This window comes from Delphinus delphis, chromosome 8 (genome assembly GCF_949987515.2).
Source record: "Delphinus delphis chromosome 8, mDelDel1.2, whole genome shotgun sequence".
Lineage (NCBI taxonomy): Eukaryota > Metazoa > Chordata > Mammalia > Artiodactyla > Delphinidae > Delphinus > Delphinus delphis.
In genome coordinates, this window is record NC_082690.1 from 17,398,284 (window position 1) to 17,423,542 (window position 25,259).

The 25,259-nt window shown below is 38.1% G+C and overlaps 1 protein-coding gene across 5 annotated transcripts in view; it reads left to right on the forward strand.

Moving 5' to 3' along the window:
* Positions 1–25,259, forward strand: part of SIK3 (SIK family kinase 3) — a 247,073-nt gene that overhangs the window by 163,814 nt on the left and 58,000 nt on the right. For all 5 annotated transcript variants that reach the window (XM_060017902.1, XM_060017904.1, XM_060017903.1 and 2 more), the window contains exon 4: positions 8,066–8,227. In XM_060017902.1, coding sequence (XP_059873885.1) covers positions 8,066–8,227 — 162 coding nt within the window. The remainder of the gene's footprint in view (positions 1–8,065; positions 8,228–25,259) is intronic.

Genomic DNA, 25,259 nt, shown 5'->3' on the forward strand with positions numbered 1-25,259 from the left:
TTGTATAATGTCCGATTTCACCACTTTTAGTGATGTATAAAGTTTCATAAAGTTTTTATAAAGTTTCTCATCCACTTTTGATCAAATGTTTTAGCCACTCTTATTTAGTTGCCTAATAATACATTACTTCATTAGAAGTTGCAAAATGGTGATTTTTTAATTCTCTCATTCTTTCTGCATTTATTAGCTCTAATTCTTCTGTAAAGAACTTTGCCTGTAAACTATTTAGAAACTGCAATAAAGGCAAAATAAATGCGTGATTCTTTTTCATTATGTATTAAATTTCAGAGTAATGAACTGGTACCCTAGCAATCACCAGTGGTGACCAATGAAGTTGATTTTATTTGTTTATTTTGTAATATCATTATGAACTTACAGATTTTAACATGTTTGAAGTGATTCAGTCCATTGAGTTATTACTCTTTTGATGCTCAAATTACTCCACTTAGCTAGCGGAAGCCTCTTTAAGTTGACTCCTGTGTTCTTTTGACATGATCCCAATAGTCTTTTTTTTTAAAGCTGTGTGTTTGCACATAGCTTTCTTTCTTTCTTTCTTTCTTCTTTTTTTTTTTTTTGCGGTACGCTGGCCTCTCACTGTTGTGGCCTCGCCCGTTGCGGAGCACAGGCTCTAGACGCACAGGCTCAGCAGCCATGGCTCACAGACTGAGCCGCTCTGTGGCATGTGGGATCTTCCCAGACCGGGGCACGAACTTGTGTCCCCTGCATCGGCAGGAGGACTCTCAACCACTGCACCACCAGGGAAGCCCTCTTTCTTTCTTTTTTTAAAAATTAATTTATTTTTGGCTACCTTGGGTCTTTGTTGCTGCACGTGGGCTTTCTCTAGTTGGGGCAATCGGGGGCTACTCTTCGTTGTGGTGCGCAGCCTTCTCATTGCGGTGGCTTCTCTTGTTGTTGGAGCATGGGCTTTAGGTGTGCGGGCTCAGTAGTTGTGGCACTCAGGCACAGTAGTTGTGGCTCGCAGGCTCTAGACCGCAGGCTCAGTAGTTGTGGCGCATGGGCTTAGTTGCGCAGAGGCACGTGGGATCTTCCTGGACCAGGGCTCGAACCGTGTCCCCTGCACTGGCAGGTGGGTTCTTAACCACTGCGCTACCAGGGAAGTCCCTGATCCCATTAGTCTTTAATAGCTTCCTTGCTTTTAGGTAAGATGTTCCAGGCTTATCTTGAACACTTCCTGTCTCAGACCTGGAATCAAACATTTCTCCTGGGAGCTCTGGTTCCTTCAGCCTGTCCCCTAGGGATGCTTATATTACTACTGGGTTGTCATTGCTTAGAGGCCTGTTTAGGGCACAGAGGTAGCAAATGTGTGGGTTTTATAGAGAGAAAAGTAAAATACAAGTTTGTACTAACATTCCAATTGAAATTTAAGATTTCAGTGTTTCTACTTCCTGAATATTATGTATTTATGTCTCATTTCTCTTATGCTGAAAATTTGTGGTTTCAAATGACTTTAATGTAATTACATGAGAGTGAGGGCAAGACTGACTCAAAGTAATACCAATATTATTACAAATATTAAAGAGACTGCTGGTTCTTTTTGTCCTCAGGATATAGCCCATTAAAGATGCATAGGCAAAATACTGTGTTCAATTGTCACTTAAAAAAATTATTTTCTGGTTATGTCACAACTTAACTCAGAGTTACGTTCTTTTTTTTTTCCAATTTGCTTTCAATTTTTAGAAATTTTTCTTCTCTTTGACTCAATTCTGAATTGTGTAAGTTATTTAAGACATTACATGTTTTCAGGACTAAAACTGTAAAAAAAGGGTACATTCAGGAAATTCTAGCTTCCACCCCTTTTCCATTCCCTGATAAGTAACCATTTTAAAAAGTTTCTCACTTAATATTACTTCCTTTAGAATATATAAATTAAATATACATACATACACCCACATAAAAATTTGTATTTCCTCTTCCTTACTACACAAATGGAAGCACACTATCCATATTTTCCTTTACCTTACAGGATTCGTGGGTGGAAACCCATCCATGGACTAAGAATCCCTGGTCTGGAGAGGGAGATACACATGTTAAGAAACAACTGTAATACAGTTGTTCACTGATGTTACAGAGGTGTATATGCTAAATGCCATTAGATACAAATTATGGACCAGTTCTTCTAGAGTAGATGAGTAGGTTAGGGAAAGCTTCAGAGAAAGAATGGGCTGGATTTGGAACCTGCAATTATACTAGGAATCAGGGAAGAATCTCTGTATTACAAAATTAGCTAACCCACCTTTGCTAGTATACTGGTGTAGCACGAGAAACATTTGCACTATATCTGAGAAGTCTGAATAACATTCTTGAAAGGCCTTTAAGAATATACGGGATCCTATTTCATAGGCTACCTGGGCTTATACTTAGTCTAGAAGTATTTTTTTAAGAAACTATAAGAAAACAAATCCTCCTTTATACATTAATGTAAACAGACTTTGTATCAAAAGAATAGCATGTTTGTTTTTTATAAAGCCTTAACATAAACCATGCTTAGTTTACAAACTTTGTTAGTGGCAAGATGAAGAGTACAAAAATATGTATATAGTCTTTCCTCTGGTGGATATTCCCTGAGTTAATCTGTAATTATTAAGCATCCGTCACATGCAAAGCTCTTTTGTATGAGTAAGAAGGCATAGGAAAAAAATAGAAATAGTTCTAGCTTACAACTTTTAGAACTAAAGCATATCTTGTGACTGTAAGTGAATCAGAAAGAAATTGTGTTTTCTCAGAGCCCTGAAGGAAAAAGTTTAATATTTGGGATAGACAGAAAAAAGTAATAGTGGACATTTTGTTTTTATGCCTGCAAGAATACTCAGTAATGAGTAACTCCAAATAATTCTGTATTTTGATTGCAGTGGTAGTTCCACAAATCTATACATGTGATAAAATGACATAGGAGTATACACATATTCTACCCATGTCAGGTTCTGGGTTTTGATATTATTCTGTAATTATGTAAGATTTAACTATTGGGGGAAACTGGGTGAAGGGTACATGGGATCTCTCTGTACTATCTCTGCAGCTTCCTGTGAATCTGTAATTATTTCAAAAAAAAAAAAGACTTCTTATCTGGGCTGTCATTTTGAGAGTAGATCGCAGTGAGCCAAGGGCAGAATCAGGGATACTGGTTAGGAGTTTATTCTAAGGTTACTGCAGTAAACCGGGAGGGAGATAATGGCTATTGGACTAGGTTGGTGGCACTAGAGTGGGGTGGGGATAAGGGTGAGGAATAGTTGAATTCTGGATGTACTTTGACAGCAGAGTTTATAAAATCTGCTGATGGATTGGATGTGGGGTATGAAAGAAAGAGAATGAAAGGCGACAGCAAGGTTTTTGGCCTGGACCACTGGAAGGATGAAGAAAAGAGATGGTAACCATCAGCAGCAACAAGTAAAGAGGCCTGGTATGAGGTAGCTGGAATCTTGGCAAGGAAAACCAAATAACAAGCCCTCTTCCTCTAGTCCTTGGCAGCTTGGGGCCTCCGAGGGTTAGGGACAGTGTGACATTTGAGTGCACTCTTGTTAACCTTCTCCCAGGAAGCTGAGTTATCTTGGCCTTGCCCTGACTCTTTTGGAAAGAAGCATTTGTTTGATAAACAGGAAGTCGTTTCCATGAGTGTAGAAAGAAGAAATGATAGAACTGAGTGGCAAAGCAAAGAACAGCTAGCTGTGGTTAGCTTGGAATTGGCAGAAATCTTTCCAGGTAGCCACCTAAGCTTAGCACATGAGCCGCCTTTTTCCCATTCTAGACTGGGTTATTTCTTCATCATGTAAAATGAAAAGTTTCTGCCCTGTTGCTTGACCTGCTATCAGGGTATGTTCATTTTCAGCTAGTGTTTTGGATCTTAGATGTTGTAGACTTAGCAGACAAATGGAGACACTGTCTGTTTATAGTGGGAAAGTGACTTATTTTAAGAAATGTTGGCTTCCCACCGCTACCCCATTAGTGGCGTGCCTCTGACACTCCAGCAAGGCTGGTCTAGGGACGTTAAGACTGCCTTATGTGTATTTTTGCTCTTTGAAAGGTTAGAATCTAACTGTACCACAAGATATTTCTTCCTGAGTCAGATTGGGACAAAATTACAAACAGTGAATTTGAAGCAATTCACTGTGGAAAAAGCAGTGAACTCTGAAGCAAACTTTGTAAACGCTGGTGCTCTAAGACTTTTGAAACTTCAGAATTCATTCCCTCCGCTTCTAATGATATACTCCTCGTGAGGTGTATAAATCCCTTAGTGTCACTAACTACTTTTGATTTTGTGAGGAAGAGCAGATAAAAAAGATTACAGAAATCCAGTGCCAAGTTATTTATGGTGATTGGAAAGTGAGAAAGAGAACTTAGACTCCTTACTTTTTTCTTTTGTTGTTGTTTTGTTTTGTTTTTATTTCACAGGCTCCTCACTTTTGATAAGAACTTGAAAACAGGAGAACCGTCTTCTCCTTTTAATTGAGAGTCACCTCATCCTTGTCTGGGTTGAAATGGTTGAAGCTGTGATAGAGAAAAACTTTAAATTTGCCCCAGAGGTATAATGGCAACTAAATAGAGTAGTAGTTAATTGATGGTGAAAAGGGACTTACTGTGATGGAGTGAAGATTGGCTAGACTCAGGGGTGTGGATGGGGGGCTGGGGTCATGGTTGCAGGGTGGGGTGTTTGGGACTGGAGGTATGGGTGGCATCTTGCCCAGTATTTCGGAGAACTAGCTCACTAAACTGTCCAGAAGAAGCAGAACAACTCTTTAGAGTTCCTTGCAAGTGGGTTTATCCTGACAAGTTGCAGAATGTATTTTACTTTGAATGTTGAGTGGCTTGGGAGCTATTTGTTTCATTTGCCTTCTGAAATTACCCCAGTATGTATTCAAATGCTGTGAGTTTGTGTTAAGTCCAGGCTGGGCTACTGCTGCTCTGGGTTTCTTCGCTGAAAGTTAAATGTCATATTTGAACTTGAAGAATTTTTGCTGCCTGCCTATGGAGCACACATGAACATAAAGCAGCCATTTGTCAGCAGGCAGCTGAAAGGCAATTTCAGCAGGGACCAAAAACCGCTGCAGGCTGCTGGCTTCCTGGCACACCCACTAGACCCTGTAGGTTTACACTGAAAGCAAACTAACAGGGGCTGGAGGCGGGGGGTGGTGGTGGTGGTAATAAGATGGGCAAAAATAAAAGCAGAGGCTAAAGTCTGAATGACATTGAGCCAGTATGAAGGTCCTGTATGTGGGGAAGAGCACAACGTTCCCAAAGAAGAAAGAACTTAAACATCAAACACAATGGCTAGTAAGAAACATCTGACGTTTGCAGGCAACACATTTTTTAAAAAAGTAAATTGTGTATCTTCTTTATATTCTTAGCTGTAGGGATACTGTAGGTATCTTTATGGCAAGTACTATATAGTTTAAGCCATTTTACCCAGTGTGCTATCACAAATACCTTGTAACCAGAACCGTGTAACAGTACAATTGGTGTATAATAATAATCACTTTCAAGCATTACAGAATCCTGAACAAAGATCCTTATGATCTATTAACCAAATGCTGAAATAGTATTTGTGTAGTAATGAGTGGACCTTTTTAAAAAATAGCTTTTTAATGTCTTTGAAAGTTAAAATTATGTCATATATGTTAACTCTTAGTCAAAGTACAAGTTTATTCCCAAATATGCTATACTTTCTTTGGCCATAGCATGTAACAGAATTTATTTCTGTTTAGCAGATCAAGAGGTGGCAATATTGGCAGTATAAATGATTCATCCAAGGACAACCGATGTGTCATTGTAGAGATAAAACAGAACTAGGCTGCATTCTACCAGCTCCTGGCCTATGTAACATTTTTGAGAACTTTCCAATCATTTTAGGAAAACAAAGTACTTAGAAAATACAAAGAGGTTTTTTTAATAAAAGAAAATCACTTATTTTGGAAATTGCTAAATTAATCATTCTGTTGTATTTAAGAAGCACTTTGATGTGTTCTGGTAATTAGTATTTACTGCCAGATGAATGTCTCCTGGGCATTTTAATTAATGGGTGGCTTGGCCAAATGAGCTTCTGAGGGTAAACCTTCATAAGGGTTTATTTTTGTATTTCTCAAGAATAGCTGTCTCTTCAAAGCTCTTTAATTAGACAAGGTTTAGCAGCTAAAGCACATTATTAGAATAATTAGGCCTTGGGTGAAGAGAAATAGTGGGTCAAAGGAGCAGGTACTGTTAGAGAGAATGGCCTCTTCAAGTGGAGCATGGTGTCCACATCTGATGGACATCCAATTCTTCAACAGCTTGTATTCACTCCCTGTCCCTAGTTGGGGACCTTGTGTTGTTTGAAATTCATTTGACAGATCTCACCAGAAGCCTAAACATACCAGAGTGTGAGCTCACTTATCACCACCTCTAAACTCCTGTAGAAAGCTGTATCCTAGTCCTTTTAACATCTAAGCTAAAGACTTCTTATTTTCTCTTTCTTTCTACCAAATTGGTGATCTTGGCCATAATAATGATTGTTTTTGAGGGAAATGCTTCAAAGATCTTATGTGTGGGTCATTGATAACTCTAACAATTATAACAACTCCTTTGAGGGGTCTTTCTTAATAATTTAAATAAACTACTTATAACGTTGTTAAAATTACTAATGTATTTGGTCTCCAAAGTTTAATGTCCGTTGTGGTCAGAATGTACTTTGAATTATTTGAAAATCTGATATGTGGGTGGATTGTCATTTTGCCCCCTTCTTCAAACCACCCCCACTCCATTTCGTGTCCTAAACTGTTAATCTTGTCAGTCATTACTGGTGCATATGTTTTATCTCAAAGTTCTTCTTTGTGATGAAGAAAAGATTCACCTGACTTGTCCCATGGGGGATGGAGATGGTGCCAAAACAATTGGGTAGTATTACTGAAAGTACTATTAAAAAACAAAAAATAATACACTTATATTGTCTAATTTTCCACTTTCCCACTATCTCAGGTTGCTTATGATGGCAAATGTGTCTTTTTTCCAGCTAGATCAGTTGATTTAAGGATAGTGCTGATGAGCTATTACAGATTTCAAACAGAGCAAACTGTGTCACTGACATTTCTGATGCCATCAGCTGTCGTGATCCGTATATGCTGTCAGATGAAGAACTGGGTTAAAGATATGTATGTCATTGGTTCAATATAACCGTACTTCCACTATTAGAAAAGTGTTATAGAACTTATGACATTGATTATATGTCAATCAATTCCTTTTTAAATATAGAGGATAGCCTGATTTATAGAATTACAAAGTTAATCACATGTAAATTCTTTTGTTATACCTTAGTTAGTGACATAGCCAATGAAATTATTTCATTTAAAGTGGTAGAAACTCACATGGTTTTCTATTGATGTTATCTGTAAAAATTAATAACATAGTTTTAAAAATATTTGGTAAGCACAGTAAATGCAAATGTAAAGATGCAGGCATATTACTGTGCATTCCAGATAATAGTCACCAAATAAGTACATTTTTATGTCAAACTGTAAACCTTTGAGAAAGCAGAAGAGATATTAGCCTAAACAGAATCCTATATAAAGCAGGTTTTCCCCTCTCAGCAATGACTAATTTCTGTCTATTCTTTCCTAAAGTGATTGATTATTGTGACTCTGCTTTTTGACTCACCCTTTAGCACAGGAAATATTGCTGATACTTATCTTCATGTGCATGTTTGCTGTGTATCTTCATGTGCATGTTTGCTATATAATCTTTTGCAACGGAGATATGCACAGGAAGGTGTTGAGTGTTACAATCCTTGAAGAAAACCATTATGTGCATCCCTCACAGCTCTTCCTTCCTTATGGTAGGGCGAGTGTATTCTTATGCATATGTATGTGTAATGGGATTTATACTTAACGAAGTTTGGGTGCTCATTACTAATGAATTTTTATAGATACAAATCAGGACTGTAAGTGTATTGTTTTCCATTTGTTTGTTTTACTTCTTTAACTCATTCATTTGCTGGGCCCACTTGTATCACTCCTTCTGTCTACCTCTTGAAATTATACCACTGTCCCAAAACAAGAACTGACGGTATTCTTCTTCGCCGCAGACCACCTGGTGGCCCATGGCAGAATGGCAGAAAAGGAGGCCCGTCGGAAGTTCAAACAGATTGTCGCAGCTGTCTATTTTTGTCACTGTCGGAATATTGTTCATCGTGATCTAAAAGCTGAAAATTTGCTACTGGATGCCAATCTGAATATCAAAATAGCAGGTGAGAAGTATGCTGAGGATGTGAAATAGGAGTGAAGCAGCTTTTCCTTCAAGGTTCTTAAAGCAAGGGATTATCTGTTTTATCTATTCAGAAAGAAGTATTATAAAAAGGATTTTTGTGTGTGTGTGGCTTGAAAATTACTAAGCTTTCAAAATACATTGATGCTATTTTTTTATTTAGTTTGGGATGCAACTGGGTTGGGAAGAAAGAAGAAAAAGTAATTTTTGAATAAGGAATAAAATATAGAATAAATTAGTAAAAAAAAAAACTGATAAAATTGTGTGCCTTCTCACCTTCACTTGAGAAGGTTGATTTGTGTCACTGCTGATATAGAGCATGCTTATTCTTAAGACTGTGGTTTTATGATCATTTAAGAAGAATAGATCTTACAGTGGTTTAAAGGCAGTCCATCTCTTTTTATCCTCAAATTTCATTCATCTGCTCATCTGACAGTGCCTAAAAAAGCACTTTTCACTGCCTCACTCTACTCATACTTCAATTGTAGTAAACTGTCAGCATTTGCCTAACCAATACAAGCTCACCACCTATTGATAGAAGAAAGTGACTGCAGTTTATATAGAAACTATAAATATGAAAATAAACCATTTTTGTTTTTCTGACAGTTTTTGGTATTGCACTGTATGTCCCTCGTCTTCCAGATAAAAAAGGACTGGAATCTCATATAGAAAACAGAACTTTAGCTAGAATATAACTGTCTTGAAAAGCCTAGGTAAGAAGCAATTCTGAAGATTCCCTCCTTAACTGGGTGGGAACTGAGAGTTCAAATATATATTATATTATAGGTCAAAGTACCTATGTGAACCCTTGTAGGTTGTTGATTCTTCTGACAGTGTCTTTTGTGTACATAACTGCTCACTTGCCAGGCTCTACTTTTACATCCTCGGAATGTCACCTAGCCTTTTGTTTATCTAAGTTGGGCTGATTAGAACTTTTATAGTTGTAAGCTCTTTGAGTTCTGTATTTGCTCAGTACATAGTAGACAGGAATTAGAAGCTTTCTTTATCTTACGTGAAATCATGTTTTTCCTTTGCCCTGACGTCTGGTTTATATTCTCTAAAGCTCTCTAGATGCTGACAGTGCTCACAAGGGTGGGTAGGGTGGAAAGGCCTGACAATTGCAAACCCTCTTTTGTAATTATTCATTGTAGTTTCAATTAAATTAATGGTAATAACACCTACTAAGCTTCACAATCCCTAAAAGTATAATAAAATGTGTTATCTATTGTTGCTGTAACAAATTACCACACACTTAGTGGCTTGAAACACTACAAGTTTATCTTATAGTTCTGGAGGTCAGAAATCTGAAATGAATCCTGTGGGGCTGAAACCAAGGTATTGGTGGAACTGGTTCCATCTGGAGGCTTTGGAGGATTCATCTCCTTGCCTTTTTCAGCTCATGGAGGCCTCCTGCGTTCCTTGGCTCCAGGCCTTACATCACACTTCCACCTCCTGCTTCCATTGTCACATCTCCCACTCCTAATCTGATCCTCTTACTTCCCTCTTGTAAGGACCCTCGTGATTACGTTGGGCCCTCCTGGATGAACCAGGATGGTCTCTCCAGCTCAAGATCCTTAACCTAACCACATCTGCAAAAGAAGATAACACATCCACAAGTTCCATGGATTAGGGCAAGGATGTCTTTGAAGGGCTGTTATTCAGCCTACCACAGATGTTACTGTAGGGTTCTTTGGATTTTTGATTAGGGTAGTGAGTTAAAAGAAGGCCCTCAGGGCTTCCCTGGTGGCGCAGTGGTTGAGAGTCCATCAGCCGATGCAGGGGACACGGGTTTGTGTCCCGGTCCGGGAAGATCCCACATACCGCGGAGCGGCTGGGTCCGTGAGCCATGGCCGCTGAGCCTGCTAGTCCGGAGCCTGTGCTCCTCAACGGGAGAGGCCACAACAGTGAGAGGCCCGCGTACCACAAAAAAAAAAAAAAAAAAAGAAGGCCCTCTTTTTCTGCAACAGTCTTAGTCTACCTTCACTGACCAAAGACTAAGAAAAAGTTTTTATGCTTCCTTGGTTCTTGATTTTGAATTTAGAATCATTTTGATTTAGTTAAGGGAAATTTGTACGGCTTTTAGTTTTTGCATTGAGAAGCCAAGTTTGAAAAGCAGGGGTTGGTGATAATTGAATTTAGAAACTCTACTGACAAATATTTGGGTAAGGAGATTTTTAAATACTTTCCTTTGTTAATGGTTAAAAACAAACCCATGCAGTCACAATATGAGTCTCTACCTGTTGGTGTGTAATTACAGACTCCTAGGGGTCCTGACAGCCAGCCTTGGGCTCTCTGTGTATTAATGCATATACTTCGTCAAGATTTTTATTTCATTAACCTAAAGTCTGCATTTTTATTATTTGTTTTCAGAGCAAAGCAAAGAATAAATGAGCGCCCCTAGCTTTGTGCTCTGCTACAGCATCTGACATTGTCTTTGTTTGCATTCTTTCCTACATGCTGTCATTACTCAGTTTCTCAGTCATTGCCTGAACTTCCCTTCCTACACATAAATTGGATAGAATACCCGTTCTCATCAGCCAGGCCTTCTTTGAACTTAATGGACCAGTGGGAGGAACGCTTCTAGTTGAAGCTGACTACAGCATGACTAATTTTAGAGAGGTAGGTTGGATGGTTCTGATGGGATAAGTTCAGATAAGTAATGAAATCAACTTTTTATTCTGAAAGCTAAAAGTAACTTTCAGATCCCTGATCTTTTCAGTAGTCTTTTTGATGAATTATTATAAATCTCAGTAAGAAAGAACTACTGTATATGAAAGAAACACATGAGAGAGAAAAGAGGGTTTTTTTATTTTATTTAAAATATTGTTAGTCTTAAGCACCTCATTTTAAAAATCATCGTATATGTTATAGTAGCAAATTAACTTGGAATTAATAAAAATTCAGATCAGGAAATTTAAGGAATTCATGTTTTCCTTATCCAATATTTACCTAGTGGTTTTGATGAAAAGATTATGCATCCTGTTCAAAAGTAGATGAATAAGTTGTTCTGGGGATGTTTGTGTTTACAGGAATTTATGTTTACTTTTTGTATGAAGTAATGTGACAATTTACATGTAATACTTGGTACTACTATAAAAATCTAGCTATTATAAAAGCCCATGTTAGCCCTCTTCAAGTGAATATGTGTTCCCAGGACACGAGAGATAAGTTTCAGTTACAGATATTAAAAGATTCAACATCATTCCATTGTTTAAGAGTTTTTGTGATTAAATTCTTACCTATGAATTTTTGTTCTAGTGCTAGTTCTAGAGAGAATGAAGCTCAGGTGAATAGTTTGGTTTTTTTTTTTTCTGGTTTTAATGCTTTCTTCTTAATGCTGGTCACAAACCTATCTTCTGTAGAATTATTTGAAAGATGTTTCTATCATTAGTAATCCAGCATAAGCATTGATTGTTTTCAGAATAAAGAATTTTATTTCTGAAAGGCACAGTTGCCAAGTCTGGAACGAAGAATTTGTAGTGGCTATCTGTAATCTTCACTGTTCTTAACAAAGGCTTTTTGCTCCGGTATCACGGAACAGAAAAAAGAAGGCTCAGAACATGACTCCCGCCCTCAAGAATTTACAGTCTATGTGGGCAGCAAATGCTTAGAGCTTTGAAAAGTTAAATAACACCAAAATTATGCTTTACATATATAAGAAGTACTTTGCAAAGCATTTTCACGTATATCATTTAATTTCAACGTATTTGGCATGCAAATATGTCTTGCTTAGAAAACACTAGAGTTTCCAAAACACCTTTAACTTGCTAAACGTTTGAATTTCTTATAAAGAGCACTCGTGCAAATCGCTTTCATGTAGAGAATTCAACGCTGGGAAAAGAATAGGGTTCTTGGTCTCTAACCTTTCACTTTGTGCCTCAGATGTGTGAGGATCCACAAAGGAGCAGATTCAGGATGGAGGAGGCACAACATGGCTCTCTTAGCACATCGATTGTATCCCTGGGTGACAGCATGGCCAACAGCTACCAAACTGCAGTTTGATACAATAGGAGAGATGTTACAGAGCACATCATGATTCATTATCACGTTAATTGTATAGTCCGGTCACCACAGGAGTTCAGAGGATGGAGAAACCACTTTAGTTTGCAGAATTTCATTAGATTACAGATGCCACAGGGACTGTAAGCATATCCCATTTATTGTACCTGTTGTATAGTAGGTGCTCAATAACTTTGTTGATCTGAACTTTACATAGTGGTGATGAGGACAGAAACACCCTTTTGAGAATATAGCACTTGAGGTGAGTCTTAAAGGATGAATAGAACTCGTTAAGGATAGGTGTCAAGGAGAGAATGCCAGTAGGATTAGTCAGTAAGCAAATGTTAGTAAAGCACCTGCTGTGTGCAGACATTGGGAATACAGCAGCGATTAAAATAGTCCCTTGGAACTAATGTTCTGATGGGGAAAGATAGACAGTAAACACATAAACAAGCTCTCATAAGGGCTGTGAAAATGGTAATATCGGGTAGTCTGATAGAACGACTTGTGAGAGGATAACGAGGATAGTCAGAGCCTTCCAAACAGAAGGAAGAGCAAGGCAAAGGCCTGCGAGAGGTGAATTCAGCATATTTAGGGGGTAAGAGAAAGTTTAGCATGGCTGAGGATAATAAATAAGGCCGGGAGTGGAAAGATGGGATGAGAGAGCTGGCAAGGGCCAGTTCGCCTGGGGACCTGTGCACATGGTGAGGATTTGGGGCTTTATTTTGGTTACAGTGGGAAGCTGAGTTGGAGAAGCATGGGCAGCAGTAGAATGCACACAGCATATCTGCAGAAAAGCTTGGTGAGAGGGAAGGATCGAGGAGTCATGCCTGAGAAGGCAGGAAGGGGAGGTATTTGTACTAAATTGTGAAATTGTTTGAATACCAGGCTTAATAAATCAGATTCAGGGTGGATAAGGAAAAAAGGGTGGGAGTAGGGAGAGGGGACAGGAAAGCAATACGAAGATCAGTTAAAAGGCTGTGAAATGGTAAAATCCTGCATACGGGTGGTGGCAGTGGATGTGGGAAGGAAGAAAAGGGCAACAAATACAAGAGATGTGAGCAGAGGAGGAATTTCTGGGACTGGGTAACCAGTCACATCTCTGGGCCAGGAAGAGGGAACTTCCAGTCAGAGATACGTTTAGAAATAGAGATATCAGATTTTCTTATTGATGGATTATATTAAGCTGTCAAACTGGTGTTGCCTTATTTTTAATGGTTGATGTACTGCTATTCAAAAGGAATTTTAATTCTTGTCCTTAAAAATTTACTAGAGAAATTTCTGTATTTATAAAAGATTGCCTAAATGTAGCTGGCTTACTCCCTGAAGCAAAGTTATTTGAAATACTCAGACGTTATGAGAATGTTTTGAAAATTGTGGAAACTTTTTTTTTTTAACCTAAGGAAGTTGGAAACTTTTTTCTTTAAATGTCGACTCCCAGAATGGTCTCCATGAGATGGTTTCCACTCCGGTGTTATTGTTTTAGTTGGCAATCAGTAGACAGCAAAGATCTGAAGTTCAGCTACAGCAAAGCCAATATTTTGGAAAGAATTTCCACAGTGCATGGATTTGAGGTACTGTGGAAATTTTTGACCTTTAATGCAGTGAGATCTAGACTACTTCATTTTTTAAAAGTGAGAAACTAAAACATTTGGTAAGTCTATTGACCTTTCACCGCCAGTATGAATATGCTAAGATACAGTCATATCTGTATCTCAAAACAAAGGTTGGAAACCTTGGATTTCTGAGGCCCCTTCCATAGTCTGGTGATTGAGAATGTCCCTGACAGGTCACAAAAAGTAGTTACGAATATTCATCGTGTCAATCCCAAATTTTCTGTCATTATCCTAACACCCTTTGTTTAGGTAATCTTTCAGTACACCTCCCTGATTGATGGGTAGTAAATTGAGACCCAGAGAGGCCATGTGACTTTCCCAAATTTGGGCCCTAGTAGAGCCTAGGAATCATAACGCCTCACCCTTGTGCTCTCACCCTGAAATGGTATAGGACCCTCAACTAGCAGGGGCTAAGGAACTTTAACATATATTGACCCTTGGGAAAATGGAGTTTGGAAAATTCTCTCTTCTGAATCCTATTCCTAAGACTGGAGCTTTTACAAATGAAAAATTAATGTACCTTCATTAAAAAGGCATTTCAGGTACACATAGTTGACACACATGGCACATGAAAAAATGCTCAACATCGCTAATTATTAGAGAAACGCAAATCAAAACTGCAATGAGGTACCACCTCACACCAGTCAGAATGGCCATCATTAAAAAGTCTGCAGATAACCAGTGCTGGAGAGGGTTTGGAGAAAGGGGAACCCTCCTGCACTGTTGGTGGGAATGTAAATTGGTACAGCCGCTATGGAAAACAGTGTGGAGGTTCCTCAAAAAACTAAAAATAGAGTTACCATATGATCCAGCAATCCCACTCCTGGGCTTACATCTAGACAAAACTATGATTCGAAAAGATACATGCACCCCACAGGACAGGAATAAAGGCGCAGACATAGAGAATGGACTTGAGGACATGGAGAGGGGGAAGGGTAAGCTTGGATGAAGTGAGAGGGTGGCATGGACATATATATGCTACCAAATGTAAAATAGATAGCTAGTGGGAGGCAGCCGCATGGCACAGGGAGATCAGCTCGGTGCTTTGTGTCCACCTAGAGGGGTGGGATAGGGAGGGTGGGAGGGAGACGCAAGAGGGAGGAGATATAGGGATATATGTATATGTATAGCTGTTTCACTTTGTTATACAGCAGAAACTAACACACCATTGTAAAGCAATTATACTCCAAAAAAGATGTTTAAAAAAAAAAGAAAAGAAAAGATACATGCACCCCAGTGTTCATAGCAGCACTATTTACAATAGCCTAGACGTGGAAGCAACCTAAATGTCCATCGACAGCTGAATGGATAGGAAAGATGTGGTATATATATATATATATACTGGAATACTGCTCAGCCATTTAAAAAAAGTAAAATAATGCCATTTTCAGCAACATGGATGGACCTAGAGATTATCATGCTAAGTGAAGTAAGTCAGGAAGAGGAAGACAAATACCATATGATGTCACTTATATGTGAAATCTAAAATATGACACAAATGAACTTATCTATGAAACAGAAACAGACTCACAGACATAGAGAACAGACTTGTGGTTGCCAAGGGGGAGGGGGCTGAGGGGAGGGATGGATTGGGAGTTTGGGTTTAGCAGATGAAAACGATTATATATAAAATGGATAAACAACAAGGTTCTACTGTATAGACAGAGAAGTATGTTTGATATCCTGTAATACACCATAATGGAAAAAGAAAAAACAAGAAATAAAGTGAATATAACTATTTAATATTTTTTAAATGACAAGATTTTGTTTTATTTTTTTATGACTGAATAATATTCCACTGTATACATATACTACATTTTAAAATCCATTCATCTGTCAATGGACACTGAGGTTGTTTCCATATCTTGGCTATTGTAAATAATGCTGCGATGAACATGAGCATGCAGATGTCTTTTTGAATTAGTGCTTTCATTTTCTTTTCTTTTTTTTTTTTTTGGCCACGTCACGCGGCTTATGGGATTTTATTTCCCCAACCAGGGATCAAACTTGGGCTCTCAGCACTGAGAGCAAGGAGTCCTAACCACTGAACTGCCTGGGAATTCCCAGTGCTTTCATTTTCTTTAGATCAATACCTAGAAGTGGAATTGCTGGATCATATGGTAGTTCTCTTTTTAATTTTTTGAGGAACCTCTATACTGTTTTTCATAGTGGCTGCACCAGTAAACATTCCCACCAACAGTGCACAAGAGTTCCCTTTTCTCCACACCCTCACCAATATTTGTTACTTCTTGTCTTCTTGGTAATAGCCATTCTAACAGGTGTTTTGATTTGCATTTCCCTGGTGATTAGTGATGTTAAGCATCTTTTTATGTACCTCTTGGCCATCTGCATGTCTTCTTTGGAAAAATGTCTATTCAGATCTTCTGTCCATTTAAAAAATTGAATTGTTTTTTTGCTACTGAGTTGTATGAGTTTTTTATGTATTTTGGATATTAACCCCTCATCAGATATATGATTTGCAAATATTTTCTCCTATTCAGTAGGTTGCCTTTTCATTTTGTTGATAAATATTATTTGTAATGAACTTTTAAGTCAATTTTAATAATGTACTAATATAAAATATTTTACTTAAATTACTTCTTTATCATAAATCACATAAAAATGACAAAGTTTTTTTTTTTTTTTTGACAAAGTTATTTTAAAAATTTCTTTCTTGCAAGGTTTTTAGGATAATATATTCCTTTGAAAGAAGTTTGAGAGTCAGAAAAGTTGGAAAATACCGAGTACTTGTACAATTAAATAGGTTAGTTTTCTTAACATTCTAGTCCAAATATGACCTTGATCTTTTTAATCAGATTGAGAGATTCTCTGAGCTCTTGATAGACTCTTTTTCAGGAAAGCCTTTCTCCTCTATTATATACCAATTGCCCCTAAACTTTTGCTTAAAACTCAATTTATGCATATAATTATATTGTTAGATGTGTGATTATGTTGTTTGCCCCTTGATGCACTAATGGTCCCTCAGAAACTTGGGGCGTATCCTACTCCTGTTAGTATATTTACACCTTACCTTTTAGGTGGGTTACTGTTCAGATGTTTCCTCTCATTTGAGTTATGTTTATTCTATTCTGTTAGGCTTAACCTAAGATGGTATTTTCTTGCCTGCTTAGTTTCTAGGTGACAACTGAGAATCTTATATGTGATCGTACCTTCTTTTCTCCAAAAGTAGCCTTCTGCTTATCAGACCATATGCCTTAATTTTTAATTTGGAAAATATTATTGTTATACCTATATACTGTATTTCCATTTGGTATCTTTAGTTTCTGTTGAGAAGTTAAGGGGACCTTGATTCATTATGGTCCATAAAAGGCACACTAAAAATTTGTATAGTGTGCTCACCTATCAGGATTAGAAACTTACTTGATTGAATGATTGGACTATTATTTTTCTAAGTGATATGAATCACTTTAGAATCATAATTGCAATAGTATGCATTAACGTTTTCAAGAATTCCAGTGAATATTGTTTGTAGGTCTTATAGAAAAGGTCTTATTATAACCTTTTCCTTTATACATCTACTCAATACTGAGTTTGATTAAAAGATCCCGTGTTGGTGAGGGGTTTTTGCCTTTCCTGAGAAGGGTTGGGGTAGTGCTATCTATGATAAGAGTGGAGGGGATTTGTTTATTACCTCATTTAAAAATAGCTGAGTTCAGTGATCCTAACTGCTAAGATATTTTTAAAACTTTGGGGGCAAATACATGTCATTCATTGAAAATACCAATGTAATGCTGCTCCAGCATTTTTGTTTTTAAACTTTCATTTTCCACGGAGGTAGTCATCATGCTGTATGATACACAGTGCTCAGAAGTTGTGGAGGGTCAGGAGATTGCTAAGATTAAGTGATAGCTGTGTAAGAGCCCTGTATATGGTGCAATAGTAGGAGCTGCAACAGAATGGTCCTCTAATACCTAACGTATTACCAAGAAGGTACATATATTCTTTCAACCTCCTGAATATTACCTGTCCCCTCCTCCAATTCTGACCTCCCCTGGTTTCTTAAACTAAACCAAATGCCCCCCTTCCCAGATAAGCTGATTACTTGATTTTTTTTTTTTTTTTTTCCCATGAAGGAATTTCTCTTGAGTATAAATGCTCAGGCTGTGAGTCAGTAGTTTTTGGCATTACTTCTCTATTAGCTCCTAGTTAGGAAGTTCAGCCAAAGGTTGAAGGGATTGCTAAACACTTCAGGACTTCCCAGACCCATTTTTAAGAGCAAACTAATATTGAGACTCCTGGGAACTTTGAAACTCATCCTTTGTCACTACCAATATTTTGAGATTCACACAGTTGACTCTTGTGTTCAAATCCAAATAAAGCTTTTGGGTCACATGATTTCTAGGCTAGTAATATTGTGTAGGAAAAACAAGGTTAGTTCCTCTTCCGTGTCATGTTCTATCTTAACAGTCCATATAACGGTCTAAATCCTGTTTATAAAGTGTTCTTTTACAGGTCTTGATCTTTGATTTGTCAATTCATTTCTAGCTAGAATACCTGACAGCTTGTGGCCCACACCCCGTACTTATTAGTCCACTGAGAAGTTAATCAGGGCCCTAAATTATTTCTATTCTTGATCTTTGTCTTTACTTGCAAGTGCAGCATTGGGGTTATGAGTCCTCAGAAGCTTTCAGATTTTAAAACAGGAAGGGGGCTTCCCTCGTGGCGCAGTGGTTGAAAGTCTGCCTGCCGATGCAGGGGATATGGGTTCGTGCCCCGGTCTGGGAAGATCCCACATGCCGCGGAGCGGCTGGGCCCATGAGCCATGGCCGCTGAGCCTGCGTGTCCAGAGCCTGTGATCCGCAACGGGAGAAGCCACAACAGTGAGAGGCCCGCGTACCGCAAAAACAAAACAAAACAAAACAAACAGGAAGGATCTTGTCTCGGTATTTTCTGGTGAGGTGGTTTATTTAGGATAAGTAATTATTTTCCCACTTCACGTTTTTCCTCTGCCCCGTACTTCCAAGCTTACTTATCACAACGAGGAAGTGAAATGAAGCACAAGTTACTCCTGAAGGGGTTGGCTGCCACTTGTAGCTGTACTACTGTACCACCTTCACAGACACTGTGAACATTTGGAACTGGCTGCAGGCTGCGCCTAATCTGTTATATCTGCTTCGGGTTGCTCCTTGGTCAGCCAAAAAAGAAGTCAAGGGTATTACTCTGAGGTGGTGGACCAAGTAAGAAAATTTCCTCTTGCAGTTGTCCTGATTTTTAAATTCGTGCCACCCATTCCCTCTTTCCCCTTGCCGCATAGACATACCCAGTTGTTGATATACTTAACTTTTAGGGCTACAGTATCACTGCCAGGTATAGCCCCAGCCTCCTGATCTTGCCTAGAACAAAGGATTTCAAGTCTCAAAATGGATAGTAAAGCTCTGGTATTTAAACCATCCCTAGAAGACAGACATATGGTTCCAATTAGTCTGCTGCTCTGTATTAAGGGGATGTAAGATACCATTCTAGCCTGCAGACAAATGCTAACCAACCAGGGTGTTGGGGGTTGGAAAAGAGACCTAACAAATTACGTTAGGAGCCACTTATGAGTGGAGAAATAAATGACCCGTAGGCCACATGAAGAGAACAACTCCACCCATATGGCTTCTGTTGTGTGGGTGTGAGTATTCACTTCAACCAGTTTCTTCTCTTGTTTCTCCCTTTCCTTCTGTAACTCTTTAGAATATTCATCATTTTAATGTTGATTCTGTAGGTCATAATTTTTTTCCTGTTGCCAATAAACAAAGAGGAAGGGATATAAAGTATCTTTATGGCATCTTTGTACCTGAGAATTTTCTGAAACTAACTGCTCAGTGTTTTAGTTCTTATTATTCAAGTCTTTATTTTTAAAACAAAAATTTTTAATACAGAATAATAAAGCAATAATATAAGCATACTATAGGAAATTTAAAGAACAACAAAAGATTTTTAAGTACTCAAACTGGAATCTCACCTCCAAAACTTACCATTTTGAACGCATTTTTTTTTCTATGCATGCTTTTTTATAATTATAGTCACTGTATGTACAATTTTACGTGTAGTTTTTATCCTTTATGGTAAATATTTTCCCTATGCTGTTCTATGTAATCATTTTTAATGATTGCATATCAAATAGATATAACATAATTTACATAATTTAACATAATTTACATAATATAACATAATTACATAATTTTAAGCTCTCCCATATTGTTGTAAGAGCACAGAAATTCTTGATAGGGCTGTGGTGTTTACTCCCCGCCTTCCTTTCTTTGACATTATCAGTACAGTTCAAAACTAGAGTTTATATACTTATCATTTTGAACATGCACTGAATCTGTTCTCTTCTTTGCCTTAAGTTTCTATGTTATTTTTGTTGTTCTTGTTCTCATTTTTTATTCTTGTGGACGTTGCCCTGCTTCTGCGTTTCCCTTTGTACTGCACCAGCATTCTCCAACCTTCGCCTTGTGACGCCGCCGTGTGAGCTTGTGATGCCGTAGTTTATTTTCCTTGTGCCCCCTGGTTAGAACCATCCTGGGCTGACATGAGCTGGGGCCATGCAGCACTTTAGTATTCCTTAGGACGGTAGTTCTGGAAAGCTAAAAGAAAATAGTGGCTGAATACAGAGTGCCTGAGGTGATAAAGACATGTTTAGCCTCTGTCCGTCCACTGGCTTCTTACCACTGGGATTTGAATAATTAAAATGTTATAAGCAGAAAAAAAATATCTTCTAGTTAGGGGAGAGTTAAGATTATTTATCAGAAAGATTTGCCAAGATTAGGTTAACTCTCAGTTACCTACGTGTTGTTCTGTTTTTTACTATCCCATTTTTTTGAGTTTTTTCCCTCCCCTCTCTTCTGGCCGTCCATGTTTTTTGATTCGCTAGTATATCAAGCCTGTTTATCTTAAGTTAGACATACGGAAGGAAAAGAAGGAAAATCTAAGTCTCTTCAGTGTCGTTCTTTGATAGCAGCTCTTGTTCAGTTAGGGGAGACAGTGATAGTATAGACAAAAATTGATTTTTAAACTATGAGTAAGGCGTCTTAGTCCATTCGGGCTGCAATAATAAAATACCACAGACTAGATGGCTCATAAACAACAGAAGTTTACTGCTCACAGTTCCAGGCTGGGAGGTCTAAGCTCAAGGCACCAGCATGACTGCCTTCTGGTGAAGGCCCTCTTCCTGGTTCATAGCTAGAGCCTGCTCAGTGTGTCCACACATGGTGGCAGGGGCTAGAGGTCTCTCTGGAGCCTCCTTTATAAGGCACTAATCCCACTCATGAGGGTTCCACCCTCATGACCTAATCGATTCCCAAAGCTCCCACGTTCTAATACCATCACCTTGGGAATTAGGATTTCAACATGTGAATTTTGGGGGCACATTCAGACCATTACATAATGTATGCCATCTTTGTCTCTTAATATGAGTTACTGAGAAGTAGTTATTTTATTAGTATAACACTAATACTAATATTTTTAATGAAGTGAACTGCTTATCATTTATACCTAATTGCTGTTATATTATGACAGCAATTATATATCATTAAAATATTTACTACTTTTAAATTGTTTTTAACTACAACTCTAAACTCTATCATTATATATCACATCTTCATAGTTTGCTCTTCTTCAAATAGGATTATTGCTGTTTTCAACAAAAACTTCACTGGGATTCCTGTTCAGCAAGTAACTCCCAGTTCCTACCCTCTCAGCTGTTCTCTAAGGGCAGCTCTGAGTTCTCATACCTTTATCCCTTTTTATTTTTTATTATTAATTTTTTGATGTGGATCATTTTTTAAAATTTATTTATTTTTGGCTGCATTGGGTCTTCGTTGCTGTGCGTGGGCTTTCTCTAGTTGCAGTGAGCGGGGCTACACTTCGTTGCAGTGTGCAGGCTTCTTATTGCGGTGGTTTCTCTTGTTGCGGAGCAGGGGCTCTAGGCGTGCAGGCTTCAGTAGTTGTGGCACAGTTATTTCTGTCTAGTATTCCATGACAGAAGTATACCACAAGTTATTTTTCCATTTTATCCATTGATGGATATTTGGATTGCTTTTAGTTTGGAGCTCTTACTAACAATTGCGATGAACATTGCATTCTTAAACGTTAATGTGCATCCTTAAACATTAATGAAGAGTATAAACTGAGGAGTAAAGTTGCTAGGTTGTACTGTATGTCTGTTTTCAGATTTTACTGGGTGATGCTAAACTGGTGTGTCAGTTTGTGTGAGGGTTCCCATTCCTGCATGTCTTCACCAGTGCTGTGTATTCTTTTTAAAATTTGTTGTTGGAGTATAGTTGATTTACAATGCTGTGTTAGTTTCAGGTGTACAGCAAAGTGAATCAACTATACATATACACATATCCACTCCCCTTCAGATTCTTTTCCCATATTGGCCATTACAGAGCATTGAGTAGAGTTCCCTGTGCTATACAGTAGGTCCCTATTAGCTATCCACTTCTGTATAGTAGTGTGTAGTGCTGGGTATTATTACACATTATACTTTTTGTCAGTTTGGTGAGTGTGTAATGGTTATCTCATTGTGGTTTTAGTTTTTTATTTTGTCTTTAATAATGAGATTGAACTCCTTTTCATGTCTTTGGCCTTTTTTGTGAAGTGTCTGCTTAAGTAAGTCTTTTGCCCATTTTTCTACTGGGTTGTCTGTCTTACTGATTTATAGGAGTTTTTGTTTCAATAATGATATGAGTCTTTTGTCTTATTTATTTATTTATTTATTTTTGCGGTACATGGGCCTCTCACTGTTGTGGCCTCTCCCGTTGTGGAGCACAGGCTCCAGACGCCCAGGCTCAGGGGCCATGGCTCACGGGCCCAGCTGCTCCGCGGCATGTGGGATCTTCCTGGACCGGGTCACGAACCCGCGTCCCCTGCATCGGCAGGCGGACTCTCAACCACTGTGCCACCAGGGAAGCCCGAGTCTTTTGTTTTATGGGTTACAAATAACTTCTCTCATTTCGTGATTTCTCATTTCACTCTCTCTTTCAATGAATAGACATTTTAGTATAATTTTGTTATGAGCAAGACAGACTTTATTTTTTAAATTTTATTTATTTATTTTTATACAGCAGGTTCTTATTAGTTATCTGTTTTATACATATTAGTGTATATATGTCAATCCCAATATCCCAATTCTTCCCACCCTCCGCCCTGCTTTCCCCCCCTTGGTGTCTGTACGTTTGTTCTCTATGTCTGTGTCTCTATTTCTGCCTTGCAAATGGGTTCATCTGTACCATTTTTCTAGATTCTACATATATGTGTTAATATACAATATTTGTTTTTCTCTTTCTGACTTACTTCACTCTGTATGACAGTCTCTAGGTCCATCCACGTCTCTAAAAATGACCCAGTTTCGTTCCTTTTTATGGCTGAGTAATATTCCACTGTATATATGTGCCACATCTTATTTATCCATTCGTCTGTCGATGGACATTTAGGTTGCTTCCATGACCTGACTGTCGTAAATAGTGCTGCTATGAACATCGGGGTGCATGTGTCTTTTTGAATTATGGTTTTCTCTGGGTATATGCCCAGTAGTGGGATTGCTGGGTCATATGGTAATTCTGTTTTTAGTTTTTTAAGGAACCTCCATACTGTTCTCCATAGTGGCTCTATCAATTTACATTCCCACCAACAATGCAAGAGGGTTCCCTTTTCTCCACACCCTCTCCAGCATTTGTTGTTTGTAGATTTTCTGATCATGCCCATTCTAACTGGTGTGAGGTGATGCCTCATTGTAGTTTTGATTTGCATTTCTCTAATGATTAGTGATGTTGAGCAGCTTCTCATGTGCTTCCTGGCCCAGACATTTTAGTATAATTTTAATGTAACCGAATTTACCATCTTTTCCTTTATGATTTGTGCCTTTTGTTTCTTGTTTAAGAAATTCTTCCATCCCCTGAGGCTATAAACATAGTCTCCTTTATTGTTTTATAAAAACTTTGTAGTTTTACGTTTTACATTAAGTCTGTGATCCACCTGGAATTAATTTTATGATAAGATGTGAGGAAGGTGTCCTATATAATTTTTTCCCATATGGAAAATCAGATGTACCTATGCCATTTACTGAGAAATTCATCCTTTCCTCAGTGATATACAGTGCCTACTCTTCTTTTCAGTGCACTGTTTTTAAAGCAACTTGTAAAGGAGCAGTATGTCTCAAGCCCTGTATGCCTTTGGGAATTACATAAGCAGAACAAAGGGTTGGCAGTCAAGAAGAAGATGAAAAACAGTAGAATATAATAACTAAGGAATTTGGAAGTTGTATAAAAATAGTTATGGGATGTACATTTACCTAAATATAAACATATACCTGATGCTGAAAGCACCGTGTGGATGTGGGCTTTGAGGGCATCCAGGCTGGAATTATAGGCTGGGCCTTGTTCTTAGTAAGTTTTGGGGTTTGTTTAAACTTTAAATTTGAACATGTTACTTAATGACCCTCACTTGCCCAGACGTAAAACAAAAATAACGCTCATCTCAATGAGATAATAAATACATGGTACCAAAACACAGCACTTGACAGAGTGTCCCTTGAAAAATGGCTTTTTATTCCACAGAATTCAAAGTGCTGCACAAATGGGAAAACTGTGGCACTGAGACGAAGCAGGGCAGCCCAGTATACTTGGCTCTCCAGGGTCTGTGCCACTCAGCTGCGTGGCCACATTGCTCGTTTCTAAGTACCCTGAACAAATTTACTCATAGTTCAGAATTATTATTTGTTGGTTGTCATCCAACTTAGTAAGAAAGGCCTTATTTTATTCGTAGTGTGACATTCTGGATGATTCATAATGAATCTAGGTTATGTTCTTAGTTCATTCCTATGACTTAGCATTAAGACAGATTAACTAACAAAAATTCTCAGGGGAATTTTTCCACTTCTAGTCTCGAGTCATTACATGTGATACAGTTTTCCCTCAGATAAAAGTTGCACAGTACTTGGATGACATTATATGGTTGCTGCAGACCACCTTTTCCTTCTTTGAAATGTTTTTCTCCTCTCTCAGCTTTCTTATTATAATGATATATTTCTCTCTCCCTTTTGCTCCTTTTTCTTTCTATTCCTGCACCTATAGCATAGGAAGTACCTATGGGTGTTTCCTAAGCCTTGATTCCCAGCCATCCTTCTTTCTCCACTTATTCTTTCAAAAAACTTTTATCCGTTCATTACTACAATTCATTTCATCAGAACATCTTCACTTGAATTTCTTCTCACCTTCTTAAACTCAACCCATGACCAAAAAAAAATTTTTTTTTCCCCAAATCAACTACTCTCTACTTTTCACTCCTTTTCATCCCATGTATTATTATCTGTCCTCAAGTACTGTCCAGTCTTTTTTTCAAAATAATTTTTGAGTTGTCTTTCTCATTTTCACTGTTTCTACTTTCTCACGG